The 21833-nt window shown below is 50.2% G+C and overlaps 1 protein-coding gene across 1 annotated transcript; it reads left to right on the forward strand.

The window, feature by feature from the left end:
* The first annotated feature begins 3160 nt into the window (after nucleotides 1-3160).
* On the forward strand, nucleotides 3161-11206 carry DMRT3 (doublesex and mab-3 related transcription factor 3). The gene is made up of 2 exons (XM_074812427.1): nucleotides 3161-3599; nucleotides 10242-11206. Exons 1-2 carry the CDS (start codon nucleotides 3161-3163, stop codon nucleotides 11204-11206), a joined length of 1404 nt encoding a protein of 467 aa, XP_074668528.1.
* Nucleotides 11207-21833: the final 10627 nt, after the last annotated feature.

Consider the following 21833-nt stretch of genomic DNA (forward strand, 5'->3'; position numbering starts at 1 on the left):
TGGGTTTGTTTGTTTGTTTGTTTGTTTTCCCCTGGCTTGATTCTTTTCCACCGCACTGCAAGTCGCTCTCTTCCCAAATATCTCCGGTTGGTAACCAGTGACCTTTATTAACGCTATTACTCTGAAAAAGCGCGTTCCTCGGCGCTCTCCGGACAGCTGTGATAGATGGTTTGCGTGACCCTGTGCGGAATTCCCCGAAGTCTGCCGTGAAGTTTCGCCCCCCTCCAGCGCGACGCCCTGCCACGCAGCCCAGCACGGCTGGCTTGTGCTCCTCTCCCTCCTTATTATGTGACACTACGGACGCTCAGAGCCACCCGGAGTAACTCTCCGAGTGTCAGATCGTGGACAATTCGCTCCTGTATTTTCCCTGTCGCGTGGGCATTGCCTAAAAGCCGTTTCGCCGAGGTGTAACTGAAACTAATCCTGCCACTCGCACCCCCGCAACGGAGACCCAGCTTCCCGCGAATGCCCCCTCCCCAAATCTTACTAGGAAACACTCCCCCCAGCTCACGTCCCCCCCCTCCCCCGAAACTCGGGTCCGGGACGCGGGTCCCCACGAGTGCCGGCAGCGGGGCGGCAGCGCCGTCTGCCCGAAACGGTTCCGCATCGAAAAGTAGTGAAACGCCAGCGGATTCGGGCCGATTTTGACTTTGCGGCCCGCCCCCCCTCCTCTGTCCGGTCCGACAGCGTTTCTTTCTCGGAAAGCCGGGCTCTTCAGCGCAGCCAGGCCCTTTCCACTAAATGCTATTTAGAGCATATGTTTCGCACACTCATTTTCTTTCAGGCTATTCTTCTGGACGCTAACTGCTAACACGTTATAGTCACCTTGAAATTTCCTCTGCTATTTTCCAATTAAAAGCTTAATAGCCCTGGAAACGGAGTTCATGTGGTGCAGTTTACCATAGCCCCTTCTTCTGAAAAGGTTTCTGCTGGGATCCCATTATGTGCTTGAATAAACCTTTTCTGAGAGCAGAAATGGGAACGGGGGCTGTCAGGTGTTGGGTTACAATAGACTTTCAGGCAGGGGACGTTTTGCTAACATAAATACGAATCTCCCTATGGGGAGATGTTGTCAAATACTAGGACATGGAAAACATTCCCATCAAATATGAGAAAAGGATTACGGCGCTGTATCAAACGAGTATTTTCAGCCTAAACGCCCGGTGTGCAGCCAAGCGAGAGAGGGGCCCCCCGACCCTAAGTCAGCCCGCTGCCGCGCCGGGCCAGCCTAGCCCGGGAGCGGGCAGCCACCCGCCCGCCCGACTGCCGTGGCGGAGGCGCCCCACGGGCCCCTCTCCCGCTCGGGGGGGAGGAGGGTTTCCCACGCCGCCGCACCCCCGCGCCGGCACTTGCGCCCCTCTTCTTCGTTTTGGGAGAGCGGAGTCCCAGGGGCGGCCGCGCATCGTCTTTTACGCGCCCCTTGCAATTTCGAGGGATAGTTATGTGGTCCGCGGAGGAGGCGCCGCTGGTTTGTTTTTCTCTCCCCGACTGGGACCCACGGGTGTGTAAGATGCCTCGCGGGGGAGGCCAGTGCGCGGCACGGCGGGCTGTGGGGCTGTCCGGGTGCAGTGCACGCACCCCGACGGCACAGAAGGAGAGATCCCACCGGCGCTCCGGGAGCACGGACTGTTCGCCGTAACTGATCCGATTCGCCTCCCCGCCTCGGTGCGGTTAACCGATGGGGAGCGTATCCTCCCTCACATCCCCCCCCGCACGGCCCCGGGGAGAAAGATGTCCCTGAGTCGTTCTTCCCCTAGAAGTGGAAAGAGCCAAGTAGTGAAATATCACGCAAATACCTTCGTAGCAACACGCCGTGGTTTTTATTCTCTCCGGCGAAATACTTTCCGAGTTTTAAATCTGATTTTCTAATTGCGTACCCTCGTGAAATGGTTTATTTCGTGTAGCGGTTACAGCGGAGAGGTGTCTGGGAAGAGCCGAGGAGACATTGGGGCAGCGAAACGGGTCCAAGTCCGAGCAGCAGCCCCTGCCTACCCGCGGGCTCTGTGACGCTAAGTACCGCTGCGCGGGCAGGTAAACGCTTGCAGCGAATTTGTTTCCCCCCAGCCGATATTCCTGTACCTTCTTCCACTTATATGTCACATTTGGATTTAAACTTCTCGCTGTCATATTGTAAATGTCCGTGTTTCAGCGAGAAACCTCCCCGCGGCCGGAGATACAGAAAATCATCACCCCGCCGCGTCGGACACATCGAATAGGCTGCAAGCAATCTGGCTTGCCCTCAATTGCACGTGCCTCTCGATAGCCACCGTTTGCATCTATGTCTTGGCGAGGGACGCAGGAGAGGCGGCGGACAGCGCCGGGGCTGGTAGCCGCCCGCGGCTGCTCGGCTCCGCGGCGCGATCCCTCGGGGACGCGGGCGCGGCCCGGAACCGCGCAGCCGCTCGCCTCCAGGCAGCTCCCTGCTCCAAGGCAGCTTCTCGCGGCTCCAAAACTTTGATAAAACTTTGGGCTCAAAACCCCTCGCCACGCTGGGCCCCGCAGCGCTGGTTTTTACAGCAGCAGCCACACACCGTGCCGCCGCTTGTAGTGTCCCGTGGGCTTCCGAGGGGCTCCCGCCGCGCGGGGTCCAAACGCCCCGTCTGGACTTTGAGATCCCGGCCACGCGGGGCCGGTCCGGAGCCCGGGGAAACCTCCTAGACCCCGCTCGCCCCCAGCTCCAGGCGCTTTGGCGGGGTGAGCCGTGCGGGGGGCGGGGGGGCAGCATCGGCCCCGGTCCCGGTCCGCTGGGGGTCGGGCCCCTTCGGCACGGCGCGGGCAGAGCCACCGCCCCCGACGGCAGGGCAGAGGAGCCCCCCCCCAGCCTCCCTCCTCCCTCCCTCTCCTCCCTCCCTCCTCCCGGCGGCTGCAGGGAAGGAGGGTGGTGGAGGGGGGCGGGCGGGGGGCGGGCGGAGGGGCGCTGGGCTCGGCGGGGCGGCGCGGGCAGTGGCAGTGTGGCTCCGGCCGGCGGCAACGCTGTGCCCGCCGGTGCCACCGCGGCGGGCGGCCGCTACCCCCGCCGGCCTGGGGCCGGGGCCGCGCCCCCCGCGGAGCCCGCGGGCAGAGCCGCCCGCCTCCTCTCCTCTCCTCCGCCGCCCCGGCCTCCGCCCGCCCCCGCTGCCCCCTTCTCCGCCCCGGCGCCGGCTGGGCTCCTCCCGCGGGCATGAACGGCTACGGCTCCCCGTACCTCTACATGGGCGGCCCGGTGTCGCAGCCGCCGCGAGCTCCGCTGCAGCGGACGCCCAAGTGTGCCCGGTGCCGCAACCACGGCGTGCTGTCCTGGCTGAAGGGCCACAAGCGCTACTGCCGCTTCAAGGACTGCACCTGCGAGAAGTGCATCCTCATCATCGAGCGGCAGCGGGTGATGGCCGCGCAGGTGGCGCTTCGCCGGCAGCAGGCCAACGAGAGCCTGGAGAGCCTCCTCCCGGACTCCCTGCGCGCCCTCCCGGGGCCGCCGGGCAGCGCCGAGCCCCCCGCCCCGCCGCCGGGGCCGCCGCCCTGCGCCGCGCCGCCGCGGGCCCCCGCCGAGCTGGCGGCCGCCGCCGCCCTGCGCTGGGCCGCCGAGCCGCCCCCCGCGCTCCCGGGGCCGCTCCCCAAGGCAGGTGAGGCCGGGCCGGGCCGGGCCGGGCGCCGCGGGGCCGGGGGTGGGGGGGGGCGAAGCGCGGGGCCCGGGGAGGAGGGGAAGGGAGGGCAGCGCCCGCGCCGGGACCCCGGCGGGCGGGCCTCGGGGCGCCCGGGGGAGGAAGGGCGGGGGCTTTCGCTTCCTCCCGACGGGCGCCGTGGGAAGGCGGGGAAGCCCGGCGGGTGCGCGCCGTCGCGCTGAGAAGGCGAGGAGCCGCGAAGCGCCGGGCCCGCTCTTCAGCCGGGCGCCCAGCCGCCGGGACCAGCGGAGGGGACCGGCAAACGCCGCCACCGCCAGCCGGGCCCCCGACGTGTCGCGCCTGGGCCCGGTCCCCCAGGCCGGCCGGAAGTGGCCGCATGCGGCGCGGATCGCAGCCGCACGCCCCTCTGCCGCTCCCGGTCCCGCTGCGACGGCTGGGGCCGGTCCCCGGCTGCCCGCACCCAGGGCATCGGGCAGCGGGGCCCCGTCCGGGACAAAACCTCCGCCGGGAGCTTCGGGGCAGAAGCGGCGCCGGGGACCGGAGCGTTTCTGCCCGCAAGGAGGGCCGCGGGGGGCGGCAGGGGATGAGGGGGGCTGCCCGGTTGCATCGGCCGAGGCCCTCCCGCGCTGGCGTGTCCCGCCGGGCCGCGTCGGCAGGTCGGGGATGCTGACCTGGAAACCGCCTCCCGCAACCGGCCCCTTGTGAGTGCGACCTACTGGTAACACACATTTCTGGACGCCAAAATAACGCTCCGGAGCCGTCGTCCCCTTCCCCGCCTCGTGCCTGAGCGGGAGGCGACAGCCTTCCCCGACGGGGATGCCCGGCAGGCCGCTGTCAGCCCGCTCCGCCGAGAAGCGGCAACTGCGACGAGATTTCACCGGGTGCCCCGGGCAAGGAACGGCAAGCCCTGGGCTCCCGCACAGCTCGATTCCTTACGGCTCGCTGCCGGGCGGCTGGAGCCCCGCGGAGCGGTGTGAGGGAGCGGGACCAGTGGGTCTGTCTCCGAGGGCACGGGTATGGAGCCGGCCCGGCCCCGAGGTGGCGGCGAGGTTGCCGGTGATCTGGGACCTGTTTCCCCTTGGCCGGCCCTCGGCACCGCCTGCCCGCCCTCTGTCCCTCCCCGTCCCCCGCATCTCCACCCGGTTCCGCCGGCTTTTCCCCAGGGCCGGGGCTTTGGGGTTCCCAGATTTCCGCCTGGCCGCAGCCTACCGCCGGCGCGGAGCCTCTCTGCCCCCCCGCACCCGCGGCGGCACTTGGCCGGAGCAGGGACGGCGCGGGGGATGCGCGGGGGGGGGGGGGGGGGGGCGCGTAGAGGAGAAGGCCGGGGAAAAAAAGGAGGGGAAAAAAAAAAAAAAGCCGCCTTGGCTCCTTCCAGAAAGTGAAACAAATAAACTTCACCAGCAGGATATAAATCTGGCGGATAGAAACGGTATTGACTTGAACGCCCAACTTTTCTTCCCCCTGATATATGAACTTCCCAGTTTAAAAGATTACAGTAATCACGGGAGGACAGTGTAAATCGAATCTGATAGCAATAACTTTTGGAGAAGGTCAGGCTCAAGTGAAATGTTACCAAGCAACAGGCATTTTGTTTGCAAAATACAATCAAAGTGTATTGATGAGAAATTCTTCCTTGCCAGCCAGTCAGCACTTTCTGCTAACAGCTTTACGGGGCGGGGGGGAAATAACGGAGAAGATCTTCATAAATCAAGGCCCGCGGCGATGCCGGGCTGGGGAAGGAGGGGGGGGGGGGGGGGGGGCGGGGCACCCCGGGAATGGGGGTGCCGGGAAACGACACCGGTTGCACGGACCTCACCCGCGCGGTCCCAGGTCTCCGATTGTTACAGAGGGTTTTTTTTCCCACTTTTATGACCATGGGAATGCGTGAGAGCAAAGTGGAAAATCATCTCCTCGCGGGGTCCTCCTGTTACCTGCCACTGTTAACCAGATAACCTGTTTATTTCCAACCATCCTGCATGCTCTGAACGGCAAGGCTTTCTCTTTCTCTTCCCTCTCTTCCCCGCTGCCTGTATTGAAACCATCGTCAGATCAGAGGATGTAATTATTTGCTCCCCAGCCGACCCCGTTTCTAACCTCACCAGGATATTAATCGCCTGGAAGGTTTTTTTTCTGTATTTCCCGATGTATGGTAGAATCAGATCAGTTTATTTTTATATTTATTTATTATTGGTCGTTTCGGTGGGACAGTTGCAAAGTTCTGTTCTGTGCCAATAATGTGCCTAGAAACTACCCCTGTTGCACCTGCCTGTGCTAACCCGGAATAATTCCTCCTTCTGGTACTGTGCTCATGAACTTGCATCTCCCGCATCAGCGCGTGTTACATTTCTCTGTCTTGGTAATAGTTATTAAGGCTTATAAACGATTAATATAACACTATATTGAGTCTTCTGTTAATTTCAGAACCAGCTTCTTAATACAACACAGTGGTGGTCTCTGTGTTAGTTGGGGAATGGTGACTAGTCTCCTACAAAGTACCTTATGAAGATTGGGAAGAAAGTCTGTAGGAAGAAAGTCTGTAGTGAAAGTAATTAAAAAAACCCCAAACAAACAGTAAAATAAAATAAAAAAAAAACCCAAACCCCAAACCCAAACCAACCAGCCAACCAACCAAAAAACCCCACAACCACAAACCCCCCCATAAGTTTTACATGACCTTAGCTTTATGCGGCTTTATGCTAGTTCTGGTATCAGTCCATTCTAATAATAGAAATAGGGAAAATAGCAGATGTTTTGGGGATCCAAGAAAATCTGTGTTGCAGAAAGAGCTTTCCTGACCATCAAAGTGCAAGCTGTTTTAACAGAGAGTCAGCGGTGGGAGTATCAAGGAAGCAAATTTGGTTCCAAAGTGTTAGACCAAGTTTTCCAGACAAATTAAGAACAGCTTCTCTCTCTCACCCGTTTTTCTTTTATTTGGCCCCTTTACAATATTTGACTCATGATCTTTAATGTATAAATAGTCAAGGAAAAAATGGAGTATACATTGCTCCAAATTCGTAGCAGATTTATTTATTAATGTAGATTTTACCGTGAATGCACGCACGGTTCTCCCACTGTACTGTGTTTCATGTGAATCTGTATTTGCACAGCATCGCTGTAGATCTCGGTATGCATCTGTCTCTGCATGCCTATTGTTTGATGAATACTCGCCATCGTTTATATCAATAAGAAAACAATTTCCCTAGTTTCCTCAGGGCTCACAAAGTGAATCCTCGAATGCAAGCAATTTGAAATAGAAGGTGTGGGGAAAAAACAAATAAACAAGCACAACACCCAAAACCTACAAATGAGGACGAGATTTCTTTCTTAAAGCCTAGAACATCCTCATGTGAAGCTTACGAGTGGTGCAAAGAATACCTTTGGCTAAGAGCAGCGGTTGTATATTCTGAACACAAAATGAGTATTTTTGTACCTGAAAGTATAGATATTTGTGATTAGTACGTGCATGCAATATTCCTACAATTCAGTGCCCACATAAGGACATTTATAATCTATCTTCCCGAATCTTTGTTTATTTAACGATTGCTGTGCTGTGACTATTTTAAACAAACGAAAAACCTGATCTCGGCAATTTCCCTGAAGAGGTGGGGACAGTCCCCGGAGCATGCTTTCCGCGAGCGTGGTGGGGAGGTGGTGTTCAGATGAGGAAAAAGCATCGCCGAAACACGACCTGCCCGGCGGGAAGCACCGGGAAGCGGCCGGGGAAGAAGGCAGCGGCCACCCGTCCCGTCCGGGGCGCCGGGCTGGGCCGCCCGCGGTGGCACCGCGCACTGCCGCCCAGAGACACCGCCCGGCACCGGCGGCGGGAAACGCTCCCAGAAAGGCAGAGAAAAAAGAAATACAGTGGCACCCAAACTCCGTGTTAACCAGCGGAGGGTAATCCTCCTTGAGCCCATCGCAGCAGTTGATTCAGATCACCGAAATCCCGTTCTACGGGTCGGACCCCGTGAGTCCGGTGAGACACACCGCTACGATCTGTGCTTGTACGAGGAGACTGTCCCTGTGCAAAGGTAAAAGTCGGGATCTGTGCCGTCTCCTCATGATAACGATGCAAACTTCAGAATTCGAGGAAAATGTTTAACCAAGCCTCATAAGGATACTTTAAAGGGTACTGAAAACTAAACAAACCTTGGCATATCTTGAAAATAATAATTTGTAAGGCTCAGGGAGTGTATTAGGGAGATCTAATCTGATTTTTTTTTTTTTTTTAGCATATATTTGCTCCCCAGTGGTACTTGTTATCAGCCCATAAAGATACACCAGAAAAGGGCAGTATATGCTGAAATATGCTCAACCTGCATATGGTCTGCTTGGTAATACTGGGTACCACAGTGCAATCTGTTTACCTGGAAATTAGGACCACTGTCTCCTTTAAATGCCTTCTAACTCTGGTGAGACAGGGACAGAGGTAATTAGCTGTCCTCAGACTGCCCAGTAAGCCTTCCATGTATAAATTGCCCATTCATCAGATATAAATTATTTTTAGCATCCTGTCTTCTGTAATAAATGCATGATTATGAACATGTGAAGGGATTAGCAGGGAAAGGTAGTGTAAACCTCACGGTTTTTTTTGAATAATGATGAGCTGTGCCGAGGTCTTACCACCTCCTCAAAAGGATACACGTTGCCAGTTTGCTACCAGCAAACATTTCCTGCACTCCCCTTCGGCTGCTAAGGCAAGACTGATGCACCAACTGTATAAAGAAGAGCATACATACATTGCCTTCTTTGTAATATACCTACGTGAAGAGTTACTGCTTTTCCATTTGCGCTGTACAGAGAGCATAACTGATATAAAAATGGGTACCCAAAACAGATTATCCTGCTAAAAGAGAAGGGTGATTTCTTTGTAAGGGCACCCGTATTCCTCAGCTCTACTCCCATGCTCATCTTTCACAGTCCAAACTAGCATCATCCCACAGCTCTGTAGGATGGTGCATCAGTTCTGCCTGGCACAGCCATCCTCATGAGAAGAACCTCCCCTTGCCATGCTGACTGTCAGGCTGTGCTCTGCCAGGATTTCATATTTATTTATGGCTCCCATTCTGGTGAGCATAGTGACTTCTTGCTCCACGCAGGCTTGCTCAGATCCTGACTCCTTTCTCAAAGTGGGTAAATTACACTTGTAGAGTTTGTCTTGAGCTGATCTGTTCCACACTAAACTTAGCCTGCTGCATGGGGAAATGCCCTGCCCATTCCTGGGCTGGGAGGGAGGCAGGACTGCCTGTGGTGAGCAGCGAGGCTCAGGCGCTTGCATACCTTTAACTTGTTCCATCTCGATTGGGCAGGGGTGATCATCAGCACATTTTGGTAACCTTTGCTTGCTCCTTATAGCTTCTTTATCTAGTTGGACTGATCACCAAGGTCTTGGGAAACCAAACAAATAGCTGTATTGGTTTCTGCGGATAGTCTTTCACCCTGAGCAGCTAAAGCAGGCTCTATCAGCTGCAGCTTGGACAACAACCCTTTCCCCAGACATTGATGCTTCCCAGGGAGATCATCATTGTGCTGGATGAGGAAGGCTAGGAGAACAGGGTTCTTGGGAAATAATTGTGAACAATCACAAGCAAGTACATTGCCCCCCCCTTGTGCATAAACTGTGAAAGCTGTCAAACTTCTTTCTGACAAGCAGTCAATCTTATTTCAAAGGTTTCCACATTCTGGCCAGGCATTACCAAAGTGACCAGAGATTTGGGGTATCCCCATTTTTGAGTGTCCATCTGGACACAGTCTGGTCAATGGGCTTGTTTTCAGCCCTGTACTCAGCTCATGCCCTTCTTAGTTTAGCACACAAAAAGTGAGGTCCCTGGAACAAGTGCTGAGAGAGGTTGTGGAGTCTCCATCCTTAGAATTATTTAAAACTCAGCTGAGCAGGGACATGATCAAGATGCTCTATATTTTAGGTTACTCCTGCTTTGAAAAGGAGGTTGGACCAGAAGCTTTCCAGGGGTCCTCTCCAAACCAGTTTGTTTTAGATTCTGTGCTCTAACAGGCTAAGGCATCAGCTGTGCTCCAGGGTTTGGAGGAAAAGCCTATGATTCTTGCTGGGGAAGGAACCAGTTTCTGCAGAGCCAAGACTAGAATACACTGATCTATTTGAAGACTTCTTTAACCTTCAGCCTGTAGTCATGATGGAGTGGTTCCACCAATGCTGTTGGACTTGCAGAGGGAATTTTGGTCTCCCAAGTGCCCTCTGGATATCTCAGCCCACAGTCAGTTGGGATAGTGCTAGTGAGGACTTAGGATGTGAAAGTGCTGAAGTTCCTCTGAGAGAGCTTGCATTTGGGTGGTGTGTTGCTGCCTTGTAACCAGTGAGAGAGGACTGATGTAGCATATTTGATGCAGCAGAAAAATAACTCCTGCTTCTTTTCTTGTACATTGGAGAATGAGACAGATATCTATAAGGCAGCATAAAATGCCTAGACTATGTCACATTATTCTTTTGTAGTTTTGTTCTCATAGGATGTTGCAAAGAGACCTTAATTTTAGCAGGATCTCTATGAAAAATGTTTCCCAACTCCCCAAGAATCCTGCTCTGTTCACTTTAAGAAGACTGTATCCTCAAATGTCTGTAAAAGCTTTTGGCCTCCGATTTTTGTTAACTTCTCTGCCTTCTCTTTGCAGACATGAATGAGGAGCGCTTGGGTGATGCTAGTGGAGCAGACAATGCTGAGACCTACAGTGACAAAGACACAGACCAAAGGAGCTCCCCAGACATGACGAAAGCCAAAAGCTGCTTCACCCCTGAAAGCCCTGAAATTGTTTCAGTGGATGAGGTTGGCTACGCAGTTCAGAAAAATGGTGGGAGCACAGAGAGCCGTTCAGACAGCCCCAAGTACCACCCAGAACAGAACCACCTCCTGATAGAAGGTCCTTCCGGGACAGTTTCTTTACCTTTCAGTTTGAAAGCCAACAGACCTCCTCTTGAAGTCTTGAAAAAGATCTTCCCTAACCAAAAGCCAACTGTGCTGGAGTTGATCCTGAAGGGGTGCGGCGGTGATCTGGTGAGTGCTGTAGAGGTTCTCCTGTCCAGTCGGTCTTCAGTGGCCAGTGGGGAGAGAACTTCTGCAGAATCCGATGGTCTTGTTTTGCCTTCCAATGGTCACATTTTTGAACACACGCTGAGTTCATACCCTATTTCCTCTTCCAAGTGGTCCGTGGGCTCAGCATTTAGAGTTCCCGACACGCTGAGGTTCTCTGCTGATTCCAGTAATGTCGTGCCAAATCCTCTGGCTGTACCTTTGCAGCACCCTTTCCCTCAGCCACCACGCTACCCACTGATGCTGAGGAACACTTTGGCAAGAAACCAGTCCAGCCCGTTCCTGCCCAACGACGTCACCCTGTGGAACACCATGACGCTGCAGCAGCAGTACCAGCTGCGGTCCCAGTATGTCAGTCCTTTCTCTAGCAACTCAGCCAGCGTTTTCCGAAGCTCGCCTGTCCTTCCTTCCCGCTCGTCAGAAGATCCTAGGATCTCAATCCCTGATGACGGGTGTCCTATTGTGTCTAAGCAACCAATTTACACAGAAGATGAGTATGATGAAAGGTCTGATTCTTCAGACTCAAGAATACTCAACACATCTTCTTAGATTGACATTCAACACGTGATAACAATGTGATACTTGCAGTGCAGCTGAACTACTGGGCCCTAAGAGGAGGGACATGTACTCTACAAAACCCTTGCAATTGTATTAAAAAGTGACTTTGCTTGGTATTGTACTATAGCAATAAAGACATAACTTATTTAATTTCTTGCACTTCACTGGATAATGCCAAATAGCAATACTCTGGCTTTAGTGCTGAGTGTGTGTTACAAAGGAAGACTTTATGGCTATCAGTTATGGGACTCTGGAAGACTCGTAATGGAAACAGAAGCCCAAGGTCTACTTTGTTCCTTAACTCAGAAAAATGGGGATGTTAAACTAGAATACTTGAATGCTGTTTTATAAGAGAGAACTCCTCAGGACATAAGAAATCAAACAAATGTAGTTCAATTGCAAATGGACTAAAACAAGGACCTTACAATCTTACACCAGTGATCACCCTTGCAGTGAAAGAAAAGGCAGAAGAAAGAAATACGCACATGAAACTATCATGAGCTGCTTCTGTGCCATTTGAGCTTGGACACTTTTCAGACAAATAATATTAAGAGTTATTCTTTTCCCATGGCTAGGTCAAAACGTGTAATGTCAGTGTAAAACCAATTACAGCTATGAATTGCATGAAGTGTATTGTGAAATGAACACCAGATTAAGCATTGTCAGGTTAATGTAGCATGCTAAGGACTCTAGAAAAATAAACTAAGATGATGATCTTGGTTTATGTCATTTATACTGGGCAAATAACATTTCTGAAGATAGAGAGCTGATTAGTCCTCAGTCAGGGTTAAAATGTCCAGCTCCAGCAACTGCAGTCAAGGGAAGCTTCTTTTTCCAAGTCTGAGTTCTGCTTCCCTGTCTTGTAGCTTGCAACTGAGATTAGGCAAATGGTGTCATCAGGGAAGCTGAGGTCTCTTGAGTATGTACTGCAGACACTTCCAAGGTCGGCTGAGTAAAGCAGAGCTTGCTACAGTCACAGCAAGCAGGAAAAAAAGCTCTCCTGATGCTTCAGAAGTGTCTTTTTTTTTCCTATACTGTAGAAGTAGAAAAAATGAAATAGGATGTAATAGCAGGCATTTCTTTAAAATAATATTTAGCCAAATGACAACTTCCCTAAATCTAGAAAGTAATGGTTTGAATAATTTATTGCATGTTTGCATGCATTGATTACACTGCATATCTTATGTGTGTCAGAGTAACTTTAGGAATTGCTTCTGATGAGGAATGCCACTAAACTAATTCTCCACTTAGAATGTTTGTTAAGGTTTTAGTGCCATTTTTTCAACCGTTCACAAGTGACCGCATCTGCTTGACAGTTGGTTTTTCCAAAAAACACCTCTGAATGCAGATGAAATGGCTGTCAGGCCTGTCAGGTGTATGGATTAGTCCCATACCTCAAAAACAATTGAGGCTACCCTGAAGTTGGACTCTAAAGCAGATGGGCTTTAAAACTGTAATATATATCAGGCATGTTATCTGATGTCATTGCTGATACAAATGCCTGTGTTCTTATTTAGCTTTTCATATTTTGTAAGGTTTGTGCACCCAGTGAATCTTGCATTTTATAAGGATACTGAACACGCACAAAAAGGAGAATAAAATAATGATTTTATTTTCCTTAGGGGATAAAATGAACAGAAAGATACTTTTTCCTGCATAATTTTCCAGCCTGTTCAGAAAAGCAATTTGTTGGTAACGCCACAGAACAAAGACATAAAGGCAGGGGAGGAAGGAAAGAAAATAAATGGCTTCCTTTATGGAAGTGTAAATGTGAAAACATCTGGAATTTTCATAAACACAGAATTACAGTTTTGTACTGACAGATTTGCCTGCACTCACATGGCACTTGTAAACAAATTCATCTTCCAGCTACTCCAGAGAGAAAAGTAATAAGCAAAATAGGCTTGATCTTGAAAACAGAAAGGGATGAGGTGGTAAAATACTGTGCTCCAAAGTCATGGAGAAATTCAGTGTCAAAGGCTAGAAAAGAGCAGATAGGTCCAGGAGCTCTGGTTTTGAGCTCACACATCAAGCAGATTTCCCTCCAGCAAAAACCTTTCTATAGGCATCCCTGTACATTGAATTAAACTTTTTTATTTTTATTTTTTTTTTTCCTACAGAGGGTGAATCATCTCCAGCAGAAAGACCAAACAGTGGCCCCTATGACAGCTCATAGTGACCTTACACACTAGGGCCTGTGGGTTTTCAGAGAACAGAATTTTGGCATCTTGGAATTGGGACACATCTTTCAAAGAAGGTGGCCCTTGGGTAAATTGGAGTGAACTATTATCACTCGAAACACTTGTGGTGAAAAATGCAGATTGCATGGTATGAATTTTTAAATTAGAGCTCTTTTGATGATAAACTGTTTTCTGAAAAAGCAATCCTTGTCCAGTGTTAAAAAATATCTTTTCACTCAATTCATAGTTATTGTGTTGTTTGTTTTTTTTTTTTTTAATAAAGTAAACCTAAACATGTTCAAAATCAAAAATGCAGGTTTTGATGTTGAACAATGGTTTTTGTTTGACCACACAATATTTTGGCTATCCGGAAGGTCAGTTTTTTAAAAGATATGGATTGGCCTGCAACGATATCTTTGAGAAATTACTTTATTCACCCAGCTGTTATTTTCCAGGCTGTCACTACAGGCAAATGTCATTTTTTAACTTCTTGCTGCCACAATGCAAGGATCCCTTGGCATTCTGGCAGGACCTTTCTGCCCGCACAGTGCTGGGACCTGTTCCGCAGACCCTCGCCGTGCTGGTGCGGGATGCCCACCCGCTCTCACCCTGGCAGCGTGGGCAACCCAGGGGCGAGGGAGCCTCTCTTCTGCAGGAGCCCTGGGCGTCTCACCCAGCCGGGGCCAGAGCAGCCAGGCCAGAGCTGGTGGGCCCCATCCTGGCTCAGGCCGTGTTTGGCCGGGGTCGGCGACAGCTGTGCCACCGCAGCTGGAAGCAGCAGGGCTGTGTCCTGAGCCGTGCAGCACCCTTTCCCACGGCGCCGGCGTCCGGGAGAAGGCCTGCGGGTACGGCACCCAAACCCTGCGTTTTCTGGCTCCATCTTGTGGTAAAAACCGGTATTTCCATGTCGGAGCAAATGCTGCGTGCTGTGGAAGAGAGAAAACGTGTGGGTGAGGAGGGGTAAAGCTAGAGGCGTTGCTGCTCAGAAACCCCCAAAACGGAAAAAATGAATTTAAGCATCATGAAAGATGGCTTGATCCTGGCGAGGTCTCTGCTGAAGCCCAGAAAATCCCAGAAACCAAGGGGTCCTTTTTTTGGGAGGGGGTGGGGGTGGGGGGGAGTAGGGGAGGGGGCAGGGCTAGAGCAGCTGGGTCTTTCTTGGAGCAAGAGACCATCACCCCTTGCCCCCTGCACAGTTCCTGCTCCTGGTTGAGCAGCTGCACGGGTGCCTCTCTGGGGTGCCCCGGGGCTGCTTTTTTCTCCTGTCAGGCAGGTGCTTTCACTGTCAGCTCTCCCTGGGTGCACACATAACCCATGGGCAATGCCACGGGAAGCTCCCTCTGCTTCTCATCAGCAGCGGTGCGGGCCCAGCAGAGACCAGAGCAGTGCTCCTCAGAGGCTGGCTGCTGCCCCAGAGGCACGCTGCTTAATCCCTGCTCGTTAACCTCTAACTGTGACAAGGTGGATAAGGCCAACGATGATGTAAACAAGAACAATAATAATTTCTTCCTCAGAGGAATGCTGTGGAGAGCCCTAACGCGATGATCACGTCCTCTGACATACCTGTAGATAAGGGAAGAGTCAGGGTGGGAGGTAAGCACAGTGCGATGAGGATGTCCTGCCCCAAACGCCCCCCTGCTTTGACTTTGCCGGTGGTTGCGCTGCCCCCCTCGGCGGTCCCCGACTTGCCCTCCTTATAGGGCTGAAGGGCCACCTCTGCAACATTTGTTGGATGCTTGGTGAACAGGCTCACCTCACATTTGTGCTGACATCTTTGAAAAATGACTTTGATTCTCTCAGTATACTGTTTCAGTGATTCATTCTTTATGTGCGTTTATTCAGTGGACGTGAGTGGGGAAATAAGATTGATGCTAAATTTATATGTTAATTTTAATATTGAAGCTATCCTGTATTTGAAGAATAAGATCAATTCTTCAATTTCATTTCTTACGTGATATTGCATATTGTCATTACTGGAAAATAAAATTATTTCTGAATGCATACTATCCAAACTTCAATTTTACTGGACATATAACTCCGAAGCATCATTCTTCTCCCTTCCCTATAACAACTAACTTAATACAGTATTTTAACGTTCTGCCACTGGAAGGTAACAAAGACAAGTCTTTTCACCCTAAATGGTGTTTCGTTAATATGTTTCTTGCAGCATTCTGCACTGTCATGGGCAGATTTGGTGCATGACTCAGCAACTCCCTGCAGGCTGTTGCATGTCTGATACAACAGGAATCTCAGTTAAGAGTTGCGTCCCTCACTAGAGATTAATTCCATTCATTTCCACAATAGCAGCGGTGCTTGAGAGCCATAGCCACAGTCATGCGCCAAGCATGCCTGTATACAGAATGAATCTGGACCTTAAGTGGAGAATCAAACCTTTAGAGCACTAGCAGGAAGCAGATCCTGTAGATGATGGATACAGACCATCACACGCACAGAAATATTTGGCACCTACAGCAGGAGATGTACTTTTAAGGAGGTCTGCTGCCAGCGGTCTGAAGCTGCAACAGAGAAAAAATATTTGGGAGTGAGGTTTGCTATTTTTTGTATTTGCAAGCTGTGCAGGTGATTATGGTGAGGGATGGATAGCAGGAACCTCTTTGCAAGGTTACATCCTTCCTTGTCCACTAACCTGAGGAAGATCACATAGGTCAGTTTGAATTTCAGGTGTCTCTTTGTCCCTCTCTATGAGATAAAGATAGCTGCTACAAGGATTTAAAGGTTATTATCCAAAAATTCTGAAAAACTACAGTGCTCTGTAAATATGAGAAGAGCATAGTATTTACCAAAGCATGTAGTATAAGGTTTTGTTTCTAATTTTTCCTCTCCCAGAGAGGCTACAGCTTTTCAATAGCTTAGCAAGAGAGCTCAACAAGAGTTTCCCTGAAAAGCTGAGGTTAGGATAATCTTGAGATAATCCTGAGTCGGCCACTGTCATACAATGGCTAAAAGTTGTGAGAACTAAGGTAAACACTGCTTGGGTTCTTTCCATTTGTCGTATTTCTGAGCCTATAGACCTCATACATTCCACCTTTCTCTTCTGTGACCCCCAGATAAAACCAGAAATCTTGTGATGAAATTGTACTAATTGCCCTTCTTTTCCCTAAGTGCAGTGAATACATGACTCAGCAAAAGGCTGAGGAAAAGTGAGAAAGTAGAATTTAAGACATGAGAAAGTCTATTCTTTCTTCTAAGCCCCTGTGGCCCCACTTGTGCAGCTCAGGCAGGGAGGTCTGCAGGCTCAGGAGGAGCTGGTCTCCTCCTGGTCTCTCTGAGGGAGGTGGGCACACACTGGCACTCCTCCCAGAAGCATGCATGTCAGCTTGGGGGCTGCAGCCCCCCTGGGAGTGGGTACATGTCGTAGGAGAAAGGCAGTGCGAGAGTGAATAGTGTTAGCAGCACCATGATTGTGAAGGCGCTGTGGTAACTAATCAAGAAGACACTTTCCTGCTTTGATGCATGCAGCAAAGCTCAAATCCCCTTTCAGAAACATTGTTCTTTGGACTCTAGTCTGCCTGCCTTGCTTGCACATTGCTGAGATTGCTTCTTGCTACTGTGAATATGAACTGAAAAGACTGAGATAAAACTCAGCATATACAGAGAAATATAAAAGAGACACCGAAATACACAGAAATAAGGAGAGATGTATTTTCTGGTTACTTGTCAAATCTAGATGTTTTTATCATTTATAAGGGCTGCATGACTGATGTGACAAGGGATGCAGAAGCAATCCTGATGGGGCATTATACCTGAGAGAGCGCTGCAGTAAAAATTTAGGTTCCTGTTCCTCTACCTCTGCATGCTAATCTCTTGTTTTACTCACCAGGACCAGACTCCTGGAGGGTGCTCCAAGCTGTTCATGTATCACAACTAGCATCTTCTCTGGGAACAGAAATCGATGGGTTCTCACTTTGAAGCTGTCTTGTTCCCCAGTAAAATAAGGGCTATGCTTAATGTCTGGTTCAGCTACATATTATACGTGCTGAAAACCAACACTTTCTCAAGAAGAACAATCTCTAAAGTACAGAAAATTGTTCTACATGGCTTGATACTTAGTGCAAAATCCTTTCCAGGAAACTTTTAACACCCTTTATAGATTTGGCCCAGCTGACTGCTAGATTTTACGTTTTAAACTATGTGGCTTAGTCACTAGTACAGTTATGGTCAACTACATGTAAGTTACAAATTTTATTCATTGCTCATTCCTCTGTAATTTCTTTTTTTCTAGGAATCTGCAGAGGTATAATCAAGAGGGACATTCAGCCACATGTATTTTGCTTCTTTTAGCTCCATTGCCAAATAATTCATAGTCAGGGACAGGGGAGTGGTGGGGAGAAGTGAACTTATTTTGAATTTTTGTCAAAAACATAAATACTTCAAAACATAGGTGATAATATTTCTGGGGGTCCAAAGGGAGGAGGGGATTGGTTCATCTTACCCACACATATCTCCTTCTGCTATTCTCATCTATGCTGGGTGAACACAGAACAGGCATCAACAGGCAACAGACTGCAATCCTTGTGAGCAAGAGGGGATTGGGCTGGATTTGAGGTTGCTTTGCAGAACTTTGAAACAAGGAGCTAGGGAGAGGATGATTTCTGACCTTCGGTGGCTTCTGGGGAGTGGTGGTTTCCCAGGCCCAAGCCTGCACTATCAGCGCCCATGTTGCTATTGCCTCGAAAAGGGAACAGAGTGATCTTTAGCAGGAGTCAGGAGGTGAGAGAGGCTGGTCTCACTGCCTGGCTGTGCTTGCTCTTCCTTCCTCCCTCAGAAAGCTCACTGCATGAGGTTTTAGCAGATTTGCGTGATGTATGGATACAGAAAGCTATGACTAATTCCCCAGGTGATCAGTATATATTTAACATCCGAAATCTCAAGCAAACATCCTGCTTGTTGAATTATTGTCTAGCATTCATGTGTTTCCTGATTTGGCCATCACTGGTGGCTGCTGTTTTAACAGGTTTTCACTTTTTCTGCTATCCTGTTGGTCTGGCAATAGAAGAAATAACTGTGGTTGTAGGTGTGGTGAGAGGCAATAGAGTCAATGTCATCCTGCTAGTGATGGCTGTACTGTGCCTCCTCATTGCCTTTACAGCACTGCTCCTCCAGTTTTTTACACACTTTCCAAGGCCTGAAAGCACAGGCCAACACCTGGTTACCGTGTTTTAATTCATCTGCAACTGATTTAAAATTACTCCCTGAAGGAACTTCTATTGCTTTTTTGTTTCTCCAGCACCCCAAAAAAATCACTGATGCTGAAGAACTGGTTTGTGACTCTAGTCCTTCAGCCCAGGGCTCCCGCCTCCTCCCTAAATTGGCAAAGTAAAAGTTCAGGCGAAAATGTGAACGGTGTGTTCAAGATATTTGAGAGCTCCTTGGGAAATGGGTTATATTTTTCCCTTCCAAATGTCTGGAATTGCAACTGTCTTTGAATGCATCCCTGAGCCGAGCTTAGAGGAGAAAGCGTCGGTCACAAATGACTAGCACATACTATTCAGATGTGTATCTAAAGTAAACGCTGCCTTGCACAACTTGACCTGGACATCAAAGGCATGGCCTTGTCTTCACATAAAATAAGGCAGTCTGGCGGTATTTCTGCCAAATACTGGATGGATTTGTAAGAGCTAAGGAGCGGTATTTCATTTGAGATGGGAACCAGAGCGAAAGCGACTTTTCGACCCCGGACCGCCGCTCCCTCGAGCCGACGGCCCCACCTAGTGTCCGCGCGGCCGCAGCGCGCGCTCCCGCCGGCTCCGCCCCGCCCGGCGCGTGCCGGGGGTCGCGGGGGCTGGGTGACACCGTGGGAGCGGGCGGGAGGGTCCGTCCGTCCCTGATTCCGCGGTGGGTGTGGGGTCCGCTCGCGGGGCGGCGAGGGGCCGAGGGCTCTGAGCGCCCGTGTCTGCAGACCTGAAGGCCCGAGGCGGCACCGCAGGCGCCGGTTTATCCGCAGTCCCGGCCCTTTCGCGGGGGCTTCCCCTGCGCGGTGGGAGAGTCAAGCCCAGTGCGTTTGTGAAGCTCGGGTTGCTAGAGCAGCAGTCTGGCCAAGGGAGGCCTCTGCGGAGGCAGGTGTTCGGGAGGTCGGTGTCAGTGGCCCCCAGGGCTGGCCTGGCGGGGCAGCGAGCGCTGCTCGGGCATCACTGCACCTACGCGAGGGGGCACGGCGGCCGGGCGCGGAAGCTTGTGCGAGGCAGCGGCTGCTTTACAGAGCCTCTGGGAAGCATCAGTGCAGCCAGCGCACAGAAAACCATTTCTCCTCCTGGGTGCCAGCACTTTTGGTGTAACTGCCCTGTGTCCACCAGCACACGAGGGAGGGAAATAAATGGCGCTTGCAACACACTCTGAAAATCAATAAACGACGATGACAGTGTCAGGTTTTGTTGATTGAAAATGGCTGGTGCTGTGAACTCCTGGAAGAAGTGCTCCGTAACGCTAAGCTGCCAAATGTTGCTCCCAGTTTCGTTGCTGGCTAGATTTACTGTGCGGACTGATATAAAATGCATTACAATAGTCGAAAGCATGGGTGGTGAAGGCTGGGTCCTCTGTCAAGAGAGAGGTAAGTCTTTTAGCAGTATATACAATAAGCCAAGCTGTTTTCGGATAGCCACCCCAAAAGACCCTTAGATTACGTACCTTCTTCATAATTTGTAAGCAAGTTATGAATCATAAATACTGGATGAAATTTCCCCATTGTTTGTGAGTGTAAGTGATTTATCCTGTATTGTTCTCTGGGGATGCCAATCTGGTGGAAAAGATGTGGCCTTGACTTTCCTGTCATACCTGAATGTTGCTTATATCTGTGCTTGAGGTTTTATCCAGAAGTTACCCCAGTAGAGAAAGCCAGTTCTCTGAGCAAGTGAATGAAGGCCCCTGCAATCAGCCATTGCCACAAAAAGCTGGCTAGCTGGCTTCTTCAAGAGGAACACAGGCAGTTTAATGTGCTCCTTGTACAACAATGATGTATTAATACAATATTATGTCTTTTGTTAGAAATTTTTCTTGTAGCACTCCAGTTGCCTTCCTTCTTGCTTGACCCTGCTGCAATTCCTGTAGAAGCGAATGTAACCTGTGAGGCTGGAGCTGTTCAAAAGGTTGTCAAGGAGGCCATTTCAACAGGTTAAGGTCAAGAAAGATGTCATTATGTGCTACCACATTTCAAGCACTAGGAAGAATTCTTCATTAGTGAAGGTCAGCTTTAAAGGCTTGTATTGCAATGCTACCTTAATCCTGCCTAGGATCAACAACAGCAGGTGTGGTGATGATGATGAAGAAGAAGAAGAAGAGGAAGCAGCAGTGAAAGGTGAAAGCAGGACTGAATCAGGGTGAGATTTTCCTTCCACAGTAAGGGGCCACTGTACCCTCTGCTTCTACTTGTGAAAAAAAAGAATGGAGATGGGAGTAAATCAAGTCCTTGGGTTTGATCCTTGGGTTCAGTTTTCATTGATGAAATGAAGCAAATCAGAGAACAGATCCAAACTATGCAGCCTTGGGGATTCTGCATATGAGTCAGTATTATCTGCTGGCTGGAGCTACTGGCAGCTTTTGCACTGAGGCAGAGGTAGTTTTAGTGTCACATTTGACATAAGACCCAGACTGTCATACTGTATTTTTGTTCCACCCCATATAATGTTTTACGTTCCTCAAGAAACAAGATGAATATTTCTTGTTTTCTAATGTTATCCTTTTTCATTAACGTGTTAGTTGCTGCTTACTAACTGCTCCTTTCCAGATATGTGACCTTAAAATCGCAAGGTATCTTTTGAACAGATCCTCAAGTGCCTATACATTGCCTTCTCGGCATGTATGTTTCACTACTAATTAATTAATTGACTCATAACCAAACACAATCAGATTATTAACATCACTATCCATTAATAATGGCATTGGAAGACAGCTGCAGCAGGAACTACCAAAGTCACCAAACTCCATCTAGTGGGAAAAAATCAGAAACAACACAAAAAAATATTCAGTAGTGTCTGCTTGCTTATGCATACGTCTTGCATGCATATGCATACACACACATACACACACAACTTCGCTTTGAACTCCTCTTTCTCAAAAAGTCAAAGATGTCAAAGGTATTTTGTTTATCCTATTTGACTGTGGAAGGGGGCCCTACAAAATAAAGGAGGAATACTTGAGGAAGCCAAACCTTTGGCTCATCAAGTGTCTCAGGGTTTCAAGACGCTTGATACTGACTTTCTCCCTTATCATTCAAGAGACTTATTCTTTCTCTCAGCTTTTACAGTGTATGTCACCAAAATATTTTTGGCCACTGCGCAGTACAATGGTGACAGTGGGGGAAAGTTAACTAATGTCTGATCTGTCTAGAGATGTCTGGCAACGTCAGCAGTCTGTGATATATGCGGGATATGTGCCCTTTTAACTTAGGGCCTCTCGTGCTGCTGGATCACTAGCTTTTTGAT

The sequence above is a fragment of the Strix aluco genome, chromosome Z (assembly GCF_031877795.1).
Source record: "Strix aluco isolate bStrAlu1 chromosome Z, bStrAlu1.hap1, whole genome shotgun sequence".
In the NCBI taxonomy this organism is placed as follows: Eukaryota; Metazoa; Chordata; class Aves; order Strigiformes; family Strigidae; genus Strix; species Strix aluco.

Bases quoted from the DNA above. Each gene is read 5' to 3' on its own strand.
- DMRT3 (XM_074812427.1), top strand. From the start codon at position 3,161: ATGAACGGCTACGGCTCCCCGTACCTCTACATGGGCGGCCCGGTGTCG. The intron at 3,600-10,241 runs GTGAGGCCGGGC...TTCTCTTTGCAG, and splicing joins GGGGCCGCTCCCCAAGGCAG to ACATGAATGAGGAGCGCTTG.